The 16,702-nt window shown below is 45.6% G+C and overlaps 1 protein-coding gene across 7 annotated transcripts in view; it reads left to right on the forward strand.

Annotated features, from left to right (window-relative positions):
- RASA3 (RAS p21 protein activator 3) overlaps positions 1-16,702 on the forward strand; it is an 821,322-nt gene that overhangs the window by 691,496 nt on the left and 113,124 nt on the right. For all 7 annotated transcript variants that reach the window (XM_069204628.1, XM_069204627.1, XM_069204630.1 and 4 more), the window contains 3 exons: positions 1,921-1,998; positions 2,836-2,913; positions 14,598-14,671. In XM_069204628.1, coding sequence (XP_069060729.1) covers positions 1,921-1,998; positions 2,836-2,913; positions 14,598-14,671 — 230 coding nt within the window. The remainder of the gene's footprint in view (positions 1-1,920; positions 1,999-2,835; positions 2,914-14,597; positions 14,672-16,702) is intronic.

Raw genomic sequence — 16,702 nt, forward strand, 5'->3', positions numbered from 1 at the left:
GGGGGAATTTATCAATCATCTAAAAAGAATGTGATAGAAAATCTTCAGAAAAAAATGAAAAATATTTTGACCAACGAACTGATCTAACTGCGGCATGTTGAAAAAGTGCAAAACAATGTAAAGTATCAATCTGCATTTTTTCCCAAAAGGTGATCAAATAAAAGACAAAATAAAGTGTATCTTAATTAACACACTCCGATTTCAACACTGTACCGCTTAATATATTCATCCATAACGACTATTACTGTATTGAGAAGAGTTTAACTAAGCACTTTTGTACCAATTAGTTTATTCACGTTCGCTTTAGTGCAAAGGGGGTCTAGGCCTCAAAATAATGACAGTAGGCTAGGATATCTCAATGAGTTCATCTCTAGCCTTTGAGAGGAGCAGTAATTAGCAAGTGCAGTATGAGACATGAAATGCAATTCACGAGAATAAATTATTTTTAATACATATTCAAAAGCCCTGGGTGTGACCCAGGGAAGTAATGCATTTTGTGATGCTCCGCCATATGTCAAATATAAGACGCAACCTGCAGCTGGGTGTTTCCGTTAGTAACTGCTCATTGAACAGCTCGTCCTTATGAACTCCTCAAACTTCAGGTTTGAGCTTTGACAAAGAACCACTCCGAATCTGAAAGTTCTGTTAGCGTTTTGGCAGTTTAAAAAAAGATATGAAAAACATTTTTGTATTGTACTGTAAATAAAGTAATGATTTGTTTTTAAATGTGCGGTTTTTAGTACCAGCCGCTCCTTGACTTTTATTTTTTTAAACCATGACAAGTGCTTCGTGCTCAGGAAGCCCTAGGCTGATTCTAGAGGATATCTATTTTCTGATGTTTATATTCTTTAAATTGAGGTTTCTTTGTTGTAGCAATAGATGGGGAATAAAGGCTAAATGAATTAGACTTTTGTGATACCGCTAGGGAACTTTGTCAGGGATCAATTTATTTATTTTAGCGTTTTCAGTCAGGGCTAGAAAAGGAGTAGCCCTCGGAGGAAGTGTGCGAGCAAGGAAAAGAAAGGAAGCATGGTAGAGAAAAAGGGAGACTGAGAGAAGAACATGAATGAGGATCAAGTGAGCCAAGGGGAGAGTATTATAAATCAGGGTTTGCTCGAGCTTAATTTGAAGTGTCTTTGAAAGAGAAGGAGTTTCAAATCATTCTTGAATATTACTTGTGAATTGATGGTGCATGTCAGGTGCAAGAGAGTTTCAAGTTGTGGTAAATGTGAAAGATTCTGACACGGCACTCTCTTTTTTCAGTGTTGAAGGTTCTAGTAGTAGGGAATAAGCACCTCGCAGGGGCCCATTGGCCCCCAGAGAGTATTCATCATTGTCAGGTAGAGTAGTGGCTTTGTGAGGCATTATGTCCTGTACAGTGATCACTGGAGCATTTGTAAAGCAGGAGGATTTAAGAGTTGGGTGCTACAGTCAAGAGCTAAAAATATGAGGGGTTTGTAAAGTGATCTTGTTTAAGAATGAATTATTTGATGTCCCACACTAATCTCAGTTGGAATCATGCACTCATGCCCAAGGCATTAGTTTGGACTTTGAGGTTAAGGGCCTTATTTAGAGTCTGACAGATGGAAAATCCCATACCACATATGAGGTAGGTGTCCTGTTTGTTGTATTACAATTGCATTATAGCCTGTGCAGCTTCTAATATTGTGGCCAGGATACCCGTTGTATCCTGTCCACCACACTGTAAATAAGGCCATTTGTCATTTGCCACAAATGAAACCCAGTAATTGAGCACTGTCAGTTATAACAGGGTTACAGCTGATGATATTGCATGAGATGATCCACACTAATAATCAGTAATATTAGTCTTTGGTTCACTCCAAGCTGTGATATAGAAAAATGCCAATAGAGCAGTCCATTTATGCTCCCCTAACATCTATGTTTCCCTTTATTTCCTAGGATCCACAGACTTCTAGAACCTTAACTCTTATTTCCAAAACGATCCAAACACTGGGAAGTTTATCAAAATCCAAATCTGTAAGTGTCCTCAATTCATTTATTCATGTCCATTATGTGCAGATGTCTCCTCAAAGGAAAAAAATGTGTGTTTTGGGTTCTGTGGCGTGTTGTGTTAGGTGATGTGGGCGTTTGGTATTGGTGGGATGCCATGCCCATCGAGCTGCTGAGATAAGGAATAACTAGACGTGAAATAAGTAAAAATAAAAAATAAAAATCAATAAAATACAGCGACCACGGCCATGTTGACATTTTAGATAACTGGACAGTGGGGCTCTGTAAGACATGATGTGCATCTCTGCATTGTTTTGTTTTGTGCATTATTGAAGACAGCAAGCTTACAAATAAGGGAAAGTTATCTATATAAGTTGACTTATTGAATAAGCTAAAGCTTTAAAGTATGCTTTTTGAATTCAATGTCATTCATTGCAGTTTGAGATTGCTGCTGAATGGTTTAAGAACATGGTCATTCTCGTGCATCATATGCATTCATAGTTGCCTACTTTGTTTTACAGAAACTCTTGCAAATAATAGTATGTGTTTCATTACTGTCAAACCACACACACACACGGTCATCAAGATATAAGTCTTGGTCCTCTGCGTATTTTTGCATCTTGATTTTGTGTATTGCTTGTCTTTTTTAATTGCTTCCAAAGTGCAAAGAAACAGGTAAAACCTAAAAAATTTGTAACGTGACTCTTCATTGATGTATGTGAAGAGAAGAAAGTAAACATACAAATCGTGTATTAATACGCAGTTATTAAAGTTGAAGTAGTTAACTTGCATGTAAGAAATGTATACTTTTTTTCCTTTTCTGAATGCAGTCTTAAAATCTGCTATTATACTTTCTCATTTCAGGCAAGCTTTAAGGAATCCTTCATGGCTTCCTTTTTTGACTATTTTAATGAACAAAAGTATGCTGATGCAGTGAAAAATGTAAGTCAACCTGGATGCTGTTCCATAGAGCGCTATAATGTGCGTTTAAAGATGTGAAAGGTTGATAGACATGCAAATGTCCATCACCGTCCTTTGGTGCTATTTAGGTACTATCATACAGTTGAGATTAGGGGACGATTCCCGAAAAAGGTAGTTTAAATTACAATTAAATCACTTTCGGCCATTGCCTTTAGTTGGTGTTCTTTCTGCCCTCACAAAAACCCTTTACTTGCTCAGAAATTACCTGCTCATGTTTCCACTCAGCTCCAGTCCCTCCTACAATCGTATAGTGTTTGCTGATTGAGAACCATGTACTTAACGCATCCCAGCCTCAGTGATAAATTCACTGTTTCCAAGGGTCTGTGATTATCTAAGGGGTTAAAAAATGCTGTTTTAGCCTCTCGAAGATGGCACTCACGATAATGCATGCAGAGGCGGCCATTCTCATTGACCCTCCTAAACAACACTCCAGCACGTGTGCCGAGCACAAAGAATTGGAATACAATGCAAGTGCCAACCTCCAAACTAAAAAGTTGATTTTACAGTCCTTCACTTTCTTAGTAAGCTGCTCCACTACCTTTTCGATAGGTCCGCCCTATGCAAATATCACATACATATGTCTTAATTAACATTATGTGAATATATCTTGAGCTGGCCACCTCAACTGACATGTTTTGCATTCCCGTCTCTCTGACACATTTATTTAGGATATGTTTGGACGGATAGTAATATTTATGTCCTGTACCTTTCATTTGAAAGCAGTGCCACCTAACAATAATATAAAATATGCATCTGTAACATTCAAAAGTTAGTGGTTATAAGATAATTGCAGAAAACTATGGGTATGGTTCTAAAATATGACTAGCAAGATCAGTGTTGTAGAGCATGTAGTTATCCTGGTCACCTCAACCAAGTGCCACGTTTATCATGAAGGGTGATAAATCAGCGAGAATTGCATGCATAGGAGGGAATGTCTGAGAAAAAGAGACTTGCTCTGCAAAAGTACTACATCACATATTGATCATTATTTTGAATGCTGGAGACATCTATGTTATGCATGTTTTTGTTCAGCATGTGACCTCAAGGAATCAATATCATCTATCAAAATTGTAAGAACCCTTGTAAACCAGATTTCATGGAAATGGACAGTACACTTCCTATTGGCAACATTTCTTGAGAGTGGTAGTCTTCTAATCCTGTATCGTGTTTCCATTCCATCACCATAGTAATATTCCATTCCCTTGAGAAAAGCAAAATATGATGGATGGAAATGCTAGAGTCATTCTTAACTACAGGTAATTACTGTGGGTAGCAGAGTATTTTCGTTTGTCTGTACTATTACAAAAGGGACCAACAATATGAAAATCTGACACAGCCATGCCCAAAAGGGACAGTCCAGCCAAGCTGTTAGATTGTGGTCTTTCTGCACAGGAATCTAAACAAACCTAGTCACATTTTGGCTACATCAAGCCTTATCAGTGAGGTACAGCTTCAATTCCTGTGCACAGAAAGCTACTTGACCCCTAACAGTTAACACTGATTCATGCACTTCCAAACACCTATTTTCATGTTCTCCATGCCTTCATCTGTGAAGTTGTGCTTGTCGCAGAAAGGGTCATTGAGTAGACATGTGCAATTTCAAATCAAATAATGAACACTGAAATGTCTCAGCAGCTGGACAACTTTCCAGCCTTCATTTAATAAGGGTAGTACCAGCGTGATCATTGTTTTGCATCAAGTTTATGCAGATGCTTGGGCTTCTCACTGTCTAGTCCTTAATTTTATGATATGGCAGAGCTTCTATGTTGGTGTATTAACCATTTGTGCTTACTTGTTGGACGAGAGCTGCCTCTAATAATCATTAAAAAACATTGGTTTGCAGTGAATTAATTGGCCTTAAAGATGGGATATCAATGAACTTTTGGCTGTCTCTTGCTACCTTGCCATTGTCACAGACTACTAGCTCAGTTTCTTCCCTGTGCAGCCCAGGAGTGCCCTGTGAGGACATCCAACTAGTTGACATTGGGCTTTGATGTGAAAAAGTCACATTGAGTGCTTGGACGTCAGAAATAGACTTCATGAGGGCTGCTGAAAGATTTACGTTTGCCCTTATGCCCACTTTCAATGGGTGCGTTTACCGGCAATAGTCACATCACCTCCCTGGACTCTTACTCTTTTGAGAATAGGTAGAGGTGTTCCATACAGAGTTACACAAAACTAAAGATAACATAGCAGGTGTTTACTGCTGTGGCATGTTTGTGTAAAATGGTTTGAGAACTCCTTATGTGATGAGCAGGAAATTGACTTGATACACAGGACAACTACTTGCAAGCTGATATGCACAAGTTATCTCCCTGCAAGGCACCACCCAGCATGAATTTGTGATAGCTGGTTGGCAAGAAGAGCTGTTTCACTCTGGTCTCTGCTTTAATTACAGTGTACATGTACTGGATTGAGACCTTAACGTGGCCAGGGAGTTTGTAGTGAGTACACATGATGTAATTGTAGAAAAATGTATTTATTCTCCAACAACACAAAGTCTTCCAGCTTCCACAGTGTACCTTCGGCAATTGCCTATCTCCTTCCTCAGCCTTACTTTAAAGGTTTTAAAAGATGGAAGGTTCTAGCGCTGGAAGGACTACAAGTTCTATTTGAATTTAAATACATGCAAAGACACTACAGTGACCCGGTTGCCTCAGCAACACCATTCTGGGTCAGTGAGAGCTGTTACGTGAAGTGGCTTCTTGCTTACATACACACTCGATATTTGAGCATTGGAATTCATTCCACAAGTAATTGGCAACTCATGAAGCAGCTAAATCACACTTGAAAGAGTGAGTGGTTTATCTACTGGTGCAGACTGATGCTGTTTCCCTGACTCAGTTCAATGTTGTATATTTTGAAAATAATTCATAAGACAGTACATTAGAAACCCCTTACAAGCCATACATTTTTCGTGGGATATAGAACTACCCTATTACAAAATCACTTTAAGGAATGTGCATTGCTTTGAGGATGTCCACAAAATCGAAATATTCATAGCTTCTGAGAGCAAGCATGTCTCCTCGAAAGGCCTCGGGCTTCAAGCCTTGCAGGCAGTGCAGCAATAGGATGTCCCTTTTGGATCACCACAGTAACTGTTTATGGTGTCTGGGGTTGGGACACAGCACAACTCCTGCACCTCCATTGATCCTAGGGCCACCGGGGAGTGGGAGCCAGGTTATTTTTGGCTACGGCCAGAACGGGAACCTCCAGTGGAGCACATTACGGTAGACTCCCTCTGTCCAAGGTCCATCATCTTCCAGGAACATCCTCTTAACATTTCCTTCCACAAAAAAAACACAAGAGGTGCCAAAGGGAGTAGAAGTCACCTCTTCATTGAGCAAGAGGTACTGTTCTCTGCACCATTCAGAGTCTTGATGCCTGGTGAACTCGTGGCACCTAAGAAGTTGAGACCGTAGTTCCCTGGGCCTTCTGCACACCCTATGTACTTTGAGGCCTTATGCCTAGTAATACCGTATCCTTTCAGGAAGGCCCTGAAACCTCTAGGCCACTCCCCATGGGAAAGAATGATCTGATCCTGTGGGTTTGGCCATTCTAATGGCGCTGAACTAGATGCCTTCCAAAACCATGCCTTCATGGATTTGGCTTCCGTTCCTAAGGTGAAATCAAAATTGACTAAGTCCTTGTGCCTCATTTATTTGGGGCCCTCCATAGCATCATCCCTGAAGTTACTGGTGGCACTGCTGATTAAGTGAGCATGAGCCACATAGTCAATAGGGGAAATATCTGTGTGGCAAAGAAGAAGGTTATTCCATCGATGAACCAATATCAGAGCATATTCCCAGGGCCCAAAGGTTTGCCCATTTAAACAACTTTTTTGTTCAGATGCTTTCGCTATGGAAGATAAAGTATACACCAATGAATGGAGGATGATAACTCAGTAGCTGATCACTTCCTGCCTCTTTATAATACTGATGCTGGCCTTTATTTGGGTTTACAAAATGTCAGTGCCCTAGACACCTTTCCAGAAGTGGAAATTTTTTGCACCTCTGGCCCTGCCTCAGAGGAGGCCTTGCTTTTCACCCAGTTCCTCAGAAGGTGACAGAGGCCTGGAAACTGATTTTGCCCTCTGTGAAATTGAAGTCAAACATTCTGATACAAATCTTGCATCCTCCCACGTTTCTTTGGAAATCCCCATGAAGATCACCAGACACTATTAGCTTTGTCCAGGTGAGATACACTTTTTGTCCTTTCACACATCATCGGAGAGCTTGGTGGTTCAAACATGGTCTTCAGTGCAGAACCCCAATGCCTTTTGTATGGCTCCAGCTAATATGGATTCCAGGAAGCTTGATGCTCTGGGTCGCACACTTGCAACTTGGCTCGCCGCATTAATGCAATCTACATTTTGGGCCATCTTAATCCATGCCTTACTGTCGTCTTCTTACCAGAGCACATGAACAAGCCTTTCTCTGACCTAGTGAGTGATGGCCTAGGTTCCTCAAAACAGATCCTGGAGTACGGTTTTGACTACATAGAGACTTGCTCATTCTGTGGACAGAATATTTGGAAGATGCCCAGACTATGATCATGGACATAAGCTTTGATGGCAAGTGCCTATTCTGTTAGAAGGCCGTCTCCTCTTTGGAATGTCTCAGGAACTCCAAGGTTATGGCTCGCATCTTGGGGCTGGCCTCCCCTGCAATGCAGTTTCATCCAAAGTATTGAAAGTTCTGTGGTAATTCTAAGGCTATATTGTCCCATCAGTGGCAGCCTTCTCCGCCCAGCCTGCCACTACAAGAGCTTCTTTCACGGCAGGGGTGGCTATAGGAGGCATCACTACCATGAGTAGCAGATCCAATCTAAACCTTCCACTGTGGGCTGTACAGCCTCAATACTCCTCTGACTGTCTTCCCTCACAACATCATCTTCTAGTGTGCGGGAGGGTCTGCCATTTTAGTCACTTGGTGACAGGTGATCACAGCGGACTGCTGGTGATCCAGGTGATCCACTGGGGCTACACCCTTCCCTTCCTTTTCTCCCCACCAGATAACCCCCTTCCTTCAGAGTGAGATCGTTGGTTCTTGCTGGTGTTGGGGGGGGGGGGGGGGTTAGTCCTACTCCTGCTGGCAAAAAAGGCCATAGAAGTGGTGTCTCCGGAAGACAAGGGCAAAAGATTATGCTTCCTCTGCTTCGTGGTCCCAAAGAAAGACAGAGGGCCGAGGCCTGTCCTGGATCTATGCCCTATCTTGATCCTGTTGGCTTTGACCTCAGAAGATTGGTAGGTATTCCTGGACCTCCAGGATGCCTACATCTTGAGATTCACTGTGGGGATTCCCAATTCAGTCAATTTGTTGTCCTTCTGTTTGGACTGGCAGCAGCACCACATATCTTTACACAGGATCTGGCAGTTGTAGCTGCTTCGCTGTGGAGGTTGGCAGGGCATGTATTTCTGTACTTGGATGGCTGGTGAAGGCAGAGTCTCCTGCAAGACCTAGGCATTACCTTGTTTGTGTTTCATTTTCTTGATGGCATGTCCTTTTAAGCTGATGGAGTGTTCCCTTATTCAACTCCTTGCATTGAAAACAGTTTTTTGGCAGCAATTATTTCTGCTTGTATGGGCGGAGAACTTTAAGCCATATCAATTTGTCCACCCTTCTCAGTTTCCTAGCCAGACAGGTTGGTTCTTTGAATCTGCCCATGCCTCCAAACTGGCTTCTGTGTTAAAAAAAGCACAGACTACCACTTGTTTTTCTTTCTTCCCTACTCCAAATCCAACTAAGAGGACAGAAAGTCTGTGTTGGCTGGATCCCAGTGATGCATGTCATATTACATCAAACCCACACTGCAGGACAGAGTTGATGACTAACTTTCTGTGGTGTTCTCTGGGGGCTAAAATGGAAAGGGCTAAATGACTATGGGGGTTATTCTAACTTTGGAGGAGGTGTTAATCCGTCCCAAAAGTGACGGAAAAGTGACGGATTTACCACCAGCCGTATTACGAGTCCATTATATCCTATGGAACTCGTAATACGGCTGGTGGTATATCCGTCACTTTACCGTCACTTTTGGGACGGATTAACACTCCTCCAAAGTTAGAATAACCCCCTAAATGTGCTATTTCCCATTCTGTCATCCTCATGGCCTGGGCCTGCTACACACTGGCCAAGAAAGACCACCCAGAGTTAATTTGTGCTAGTTTCAACTGTTCTATAGCTGCATCTACAATCCTTTCCAGAGACATCTCTGTCCCCACATCTTTCAAACAGCTACATGGTCATCTTTATATACATTTGCAAAGCACTCCTGCCTTACATCTCAGGCACATATTGATAAGTACTTTGCCTGAACTGTGTTCCATGACTTCCTACGGTTAATCAGCATTACTAAGTCCCACTGCCCATGGAGGTACTGCTTTGGGACTCATTCATAAGATGAGGATTCTGTGGGAAGATGCTCCATGAGAAGCAAAAGTTATTTACGATCAGTAACAATATTTCTGATGAATGCATAATCCTCCAACAGATTCCTCAACACCCACCCTCTTCCCAAGCCCGTCTGCGCCCATCCGCACCCAGCATCAGAACCCCTGGCTCCCGCCCCCCCACCGCTGCCACGCACATCTTCACTACAACGCCACCACCCTCCGCGCTCTCAACACCGGCTGCTCTTCTGCCTGCCTTTAAGCCTCCCCGCAGACCCTTCTCCTGCCAGAACTGCACTTCACCAGCCTCCACACCAACAACCCACCCACCAAGGCAGGACGCAACAATCTCAGATGTATCCTTCTCAACACCCACTCCGTCCACAAGCACGCAGTAGAGCTATGGAATTTACTCGACTCAGCCTCCCCAGACGTCGCCTTCCTGACCGAGACCTGGATGAACCCCTCCTCAGCGCGTGACATCTCCATAGCCATCCAGGACGGCTACAAGATCACGTGCAGGGACCGCTCCAACAAACCAGGAGGAGGCATCGCCATCATCCACAAGAACACCCTCAGGATCATGACCAGCGCCGAAGATAACCTCAGCACTGCAGAAAACCTGCACTTCCAGATCCACACTGACCCAAACACCACCCTCTGAGGGACCCTCATCTACAGACAGCAGTTCAGCTACTCCATCACTGACGCCACCAGCACACACGCTCTTGCATTCACTGACTACATACTCCTCGGGGCCTTAAATTTCCACCTCGAGAACACCGACGACAACAACACCGCCACCCTGCTCAATAACCTCTTCAACCTCGGCCTCAAACAGCTTGTCGCGACACCGACCCACTCCGTAGGAGACACACTCGACCCTACTTCAGCAATCACGTCTTCTTCAGCCACACCACCAAACCCCACTGGCTAGACCACCGCTGCATCCACTCCTTCAAGAAACCCACAACACACCACCACCCGCAACGGATCTCCCACCGCAGTTGGAACAAGGTCACCGAAGACCAACTTATCACGACCCTCTACCGGAACCCACCGATCGACACCACTGACACTAATGCAGCTGCCCGCAACTTCAGGCAATGGGTCGGCACCTGTGCCAATACTCTCGCCCCAATGAAGAATCCTTCTGGTTTACCGCCGACCTCCACGAATCCAAGCATACCTGCCGAAGACTCTAAAGAAAGAGGCGCCAAGATCAGACTCTGAACAACCACACAGCTTTCATAAACGCCATCCAAAAACACCACCAACTCATCCGAGCTGCCAAGAGAACCGCCTTCAAAGACCGAATCAACATCAACGCACACAGCCACAAGGAGCTCTTCAACATCGTGAAGGAACTCTCCAATCCCAGCTCCAACGCCAACCCGCCATCCCAAGACCTCTGTGGCTCCCTAGCCTCCTACTTCAACCGCAAGATTGCAGACATCCACAACAGCTTCAGCACCCAGAACCCTCCACCTCGGCAACCACCAACATCACAGATTCACCTCTGACCAACCTCCTGCTCTCCTGGACCCCCATCAACAACACCATCGAAATCATGAACACCATCCACTCCGGCTCTCCATCTGACCCCTGCCCTCACCACATCCTCAACAAAGCAAGCTCCGTCATCACCCCCTAACTACAGTAGATCATCAACAGTTCCTTCGAGTCTGCCACCATCCCGGAGAGGTGGAAACACGCTGAGATCAACGCCCTCCTAAAAAAAACCTAGGTGGACCCAAAGGACCTCAAGAACTTCCGGCCTATCTCCCTGCTCCCCTTCCCGGCAGTAATCGAGAAGGCTGCCAACAGACCATTTACTTGCTTCTTTGAGGAGAACTGCACCTTTGACCCTTCCCAGTCCACATTCCGTAGCAACCATAGTGCCGAAACTGCCCTCATCGCCACCACCAACGACATCAGAACCATACTGGACAACGGTGACACCACGGCCCTCATCCTCCTGGACCTCTCGGCTGCCTTCAACACCATCTTCCCCCATACCCTATGCTCACGCCTCAGCAATGCAGGAGTCTGCGACAGAGCCCTGGACTGGGTCACCTCCTATCTCACCAGCAGAACCCAGAGAGTCCGCCTCCCACCCCATCCCACTCAAGGCCACCAAAATAATCTGCAGTGTTCATCCCTCAGCCCGACCCTCTTCAACGTCCACATGGCCCAGCTTGCTAACATTGCCCGATCACACAACCTCAACATCACCTCATACGCCGACAACACCCAGCCTATCCTCTCCCTCACCAAGGACTCCGGCCAAGACCTACCTCCACGAAGGAATGAAGGCCATCGCCAAATGGATGAAGAGCAGCTGCCTCAAACTCAATTCTTACAAGATGGAAGTCCTCATCTTTGGCTCCACCCCCTCTGCATGGGATGACTCCTGATGGCCTGGCACTCTCAGAGCCGCCCCGACTCCCACCGACCACGCAGGCAACCTAGGATTCATCTTAGACTCCTCATTCTCAGCAAGTCAACGCCATTTCCTCCTCCTGCCTCAACACCCTCTGCATGCTCCGAAAGATCTACAAATTGAAACCCACCCAAACCAGAAGAACAGTCACCCAATCACTCGTAAGCAGCAAACTGGACTACGGCAATGCCCTCTACGCAGGAACCACGGCCAAACTCCAGAAGAGGCTGCAACGCATCCAGAACGCCTTTGCACGCCTCATCCTGGACATCCCCTGCCACTGCCACATCACAGACCACCTGAGAAACCTGCATTGGCTCCCAGTCAACAAGAGAATCCCATTCAAACTCCTCACCCAGGCTAACAAAGCACTGCACAACACCGGGCCACAATACCTCAACAGACGGCTCTCCTTCTACACCCCGACCTGACATCTCATCTCTGCCGCCCTCGCAACCGTCCCACGCGTCTGCAGAACTACAACCGGTGGTAGATCATTCTCGCATCTCTCCGCCAAAACGTGGAACAGGCTTCCCACCCACCTGCGCCAGACCAAAGACCTCCTTACCTTCAGGAAACTTCTCAAGACCTGGCTGTTCGAGCAGTATCGGCACCCCTCCTCGTCTACCCACCTCCTCCTCAGCACCTTGAGACCCTCACGGGTGAGTAGTGCGCTTTGCAAATTCCTGATTGATTGATTGATTGACAGAGCTAGTGCTATGACTAATGGGATCTCAACATTTGAAAAGTTATGTGCTGCATTGTTTGCTGTCATGCCTCTCTCATTCCTCTCCACACACCTCAATGGGGAATGGAAAAAATGTCAGGAACTGATGCAAGCCCACCACTTGAAGCCTAACATACCCAATGACAACATGTTCAGAGGCGTGTTGTAGCTGGAGTGTGATGGTAACACTTGGTAGTGCTGGAGAGCCATTGCTGGAGAAAAAACCCCAGACTACTCAGAAACTTGGAAGGAGTTTTCATAAGGTGAGAAATCAGCATGGAGAGCAGTATCCATCAAAAACATTGTTATAATAGGGAAGTTACTTTTTTCAGGATTGTAGTGAATCTTTTCACATCAGCGTCATTTGAAGAAAACATAAGTGAGTATCAGAATTTACACCATGCACACTTTCACCCACAACAGCATCAAAGAAAGTAACATCCCATGACCCTAATGACATAGTAGGAAGTAGCATTACAGAAGTAAAGGAAAACTAAAAATTAGCATAACATAGAGCTGAAGGGCCCTGACTCACAACTGTGGGATTTTGATCTCAGGTCTCAGTAAGTCATCATTGTGTTTAACTCCCTGTTCTGTAATTTTCATGCAAGTATACAGGAGTCGAGAATATCTCTGCAACAGCTGTGTGGCACATTCCCAGAAACATGTGCTGTATCTGTTGTGAGGCTTGTACTTAATATTCCAGAAGAATTGAACCAAATACTACAGCGTCTTCAATCACTTATTTCCAGTCAACTGTTTGAGACTGCAGCTAAAGTAATCCATACTGGCAGTGCCAGGAGTCACTTGTTGTGGTAATAGCAACATACATAGAAGGCATTGCAAACCCTCTTCACCCACAAACAAATGTAATAATTAAGGAACATATGCACAACCTATGCCTGCAGCTAGGGCCCAACTACATTGTAAACAGCATTATCTCCATCTTTCAAGATTTTCTGCTGGCCTTGAATATTGAAAACCCTCCAAGTCAGCAATGTGGCGTCTCTCTGTTTTCCTCTGCTCAAAACAGTAAACAGAAAATACCTCATCCTTGGTTGTCCCCTGCTGCCTTCACCATGCAAACAATTGCTCTGGAGCTGCTGAATAATGGCTATCCCCAGCCTTTCCATGTCTACCTAATAGGTAAAGTTCAGTTTTCTCCCAGTGGTGAAGTACATCAGCTTTAAAGCCTTCTGTATAACCCTCTGGACACTGCACCTTTGTTCCTTCACATCCACTGTTGAAGCTACTTGCTGGGGCACACCATAAAATTTCCGTCCTCTGTGACATTTTTGCAGATCTTTAAAATTTGTTGTGCTTAGCTATCTCCCCTTTTAGCCCTAACATCAATTAATGATCTTACACTATTTTGAGGAAGAAATTCACACTCAAACTTTTCTTGAAACAAGTATAGCTTCTGTCCATTTTTCAAAAGTGCAAATGGTGCGAAGACACCTCTGGGTAGCAGTGCACCTATTAATGCTATGTTCATTCATCCATACATCTTATGACTGAAATGTGGAGGGACACAAATTCCCACTACTAAATGCAGATAGAACATAGCAGCCTAGAAAATCAATCCAGCTGCATTTGTTCAGTGCAAGGGTTAAGATTTCCCGCTTTATAGTATTGAATTTCCTGATATCAGTTAAGAGGAAGTGAGCAAAAATGTTGCCTGTTTTATTCAGAAGGTTCCCTTCTTTTTTTGTATTATTGTTGATTGTTCAACAGAGACTGCAAAATGCCAGTGCAGTCATCAGCTTCAAAGTAAATATTAAATATTACAAACCTGTTACATATTATCTATTATTGTAACTAAGCAGTTTATTGTTCTTAGAACAAAAACAGTAATATTAATTCTGAATGTGTTTTTGCCAAGTGAATATGAATGTCTTCATACTGTTTCGCACAGTGTAGATATATGGTCCTCACAAAGATAATGTTAGCAGTAATAGTGATTTGTTTTTTATTTAGTATGATATGTCTTAATAGGTTTGTAGAACTGGAGGCTTAATGGGACTTATGGTGAGTTTCAATTAAGTCATTATTCCTCGTAATTTGATCTTTACATACATTCTCTAAAGTTTCTAGATCTAATTTCATCTTCTGGAAGAAGAGATCACAAGAGCATCGAGCAGCCAATACTTCTCAAAGAAGGGTATGTATATAATTAAATTAGACAGTCTAAACATCTATGTGAATTGAGCCTCTTAGCAGTTATCTGAATAGCAATTCTCTTACATAAAAATTATTTATTCATAATCATTTTGCAAAAGGAAAGAAAGGGCTTGAGCTGAACTCTTTATTTATGCAAATCTTTATGCACTAAAATGTGTTTTAGTGATGTGGGTACAATAATTCAAATATGTGGGGCGTGGCTTGGCCACCGGGCAAGATGGCCGTCACTTTGTGAGGCTCTGCCGGGGCCGGGCAATTCATCCGATATAATCCATCCTACGCGCGGTGGAGAAGGAGCGGACCCCTGGGGCTTCCCCCCGGGGACTCTGATGACGCTGTTCGAGCCGAGTTTGGCTGCTGCTGGCGTCCGGGGAGCAGAGGACCGCCAAGAGGCCTGGCGCCAGCTGTTTTCCGCGCGCGCCGGCTCCCGCGGTGTGCGCGGAGGGAGTGGAGGCTGCGGCCGCTCCCCCCGATCGAGGGGTGAGAGGACGGGAGTGCAAGGGACTTTGGGGGAGCCTTATCGGCGGTCGTGTCGGACCGCGGCTCCCCCCCTCCCCTTTTTTTTGTTGATTGGCTCCCGGTGCGTTCTTCGGCTGGGGGCCCCGACCTCGTGGGCCGCTCCCGACCCTCGGCCGGAGTCTCCCCCTGGGCATCCTGAACCCCGGGCCCCCGGCAGGAGAGCGCGGGGCCCGGTTGATAATAAGCGCATACTGACAGCGCTGTGACTGGATGAGGCGAGGGCCTGAATTCGGAGCCTGCTGAGGGATTCGCCTGGTGGTCTCGGAGACTGCCCCGGCTGCCTGCACACTAACTTTTTTGGCGCCCTGTGGACCGCATCTGGAATCCTGCACTGTACTAGCAGCACAGAGCCAGGTAAGGGGCGGATTGGGATTGGGGCGGGGGTCGGAGGCCCTCGCTGGCACGGCGCTGTGCTCCTGAGGTCCCCCCTGGCTCGTGGAGCTTAAACGTCCTGGTTTTGCAATCTGGTGGCCGGCTGACCCACCCCCCCGTCTCCCCTGTGCTGTGTCATGCCCTCCTGATGCTGGTGAAGCCAACGGAACCCACATATAGCAACGGATTGACCTGGGAGAGGAGGAGATCACCGGGTGCGCCAGGGGGCCGTCTGGTAGCTTGGTGAGGTAAACGAAACAGCTGACCAGGTGTTTTTTTTTTTTTCCGGCGACAGAGACTTGCAGTTTTGGATAGGTACATTTGGACCGTGCTAGTTGCACTATATGTGTAATACTGCAAGATGGGCAAGGCAGATAAGCGACAGGCTAAACTCTCCTTCTCTGGAGGAGAAAAACGCGGCGCCCCTTCCGCCTCCCGGTCCGGAGATGCAGACGCTGAGGAGGGGTCTCCTGAGATGTCTGTGAGAGCCATGTTCATGGAACTCAAGACCAGCTTGGCGGGGATAGACGCTAAGCTGGATCATGTAATGGAGCGGCTTGACCGTATTAAAGCCCGGGTGGATGATCACGATGCTAGGTTTGAAACTCTGGAGACTCGCACATCTGAGATAGAGGATGCTCGCAGTGGCGATAGAGAACAGATTGCGCAGATGGAGCGTTTTCTGGAGGTGATACGAAACAAAAATGAGGACCTGGAGGCCCGGTCCCGATGTAATAACATTCGCATTGTGGGGCTGCCGGAGGCAACAGATATGTGTCGCATGGAAGACTTCGTTGAGAACATGCTACAAGAGCTGTTCGCTGGCGAGCTCTCGCGGCTGTTGGTGATTGAGAGGGCACGTCGATCCTTGGGCCCTCGACCTCCGCCCGGCACTCCTCCGCGCCCAATCATTGCACGACTATTGAATTATAGGGACCGAGATTCTGTGCTCCGGCTAGCTAGGGAGAAAAGTCCTCTAATGTATAAGAACTCTGAAATTAACTTCTTTCCCGATTATACCCCAGGTGTACAAGCTCAGAGGCGGGCTTTTCTACCGATAAAGCGTTTGCTCAGCCAGGCTGGAATCGGATTTGCTCTGTTATACCCAGCTAAATTGAGG

The sequence above is a fragment of the Pleurodeles waltl genome, chromosome 8, assembly GCF_031143425.1.
Source record: "Pleurodeles waltl isolate 20211129_DDA chromosome 8, aPleWal1.hap1.20221129, whole genome shotgun sequence".
NCBI classification, from domain to species: Eukaryota; Metazoa; Chordata; class Amphibia; order Caudata; family Salamandridae; genus Pleurodeles; species Pleurodeles waltl.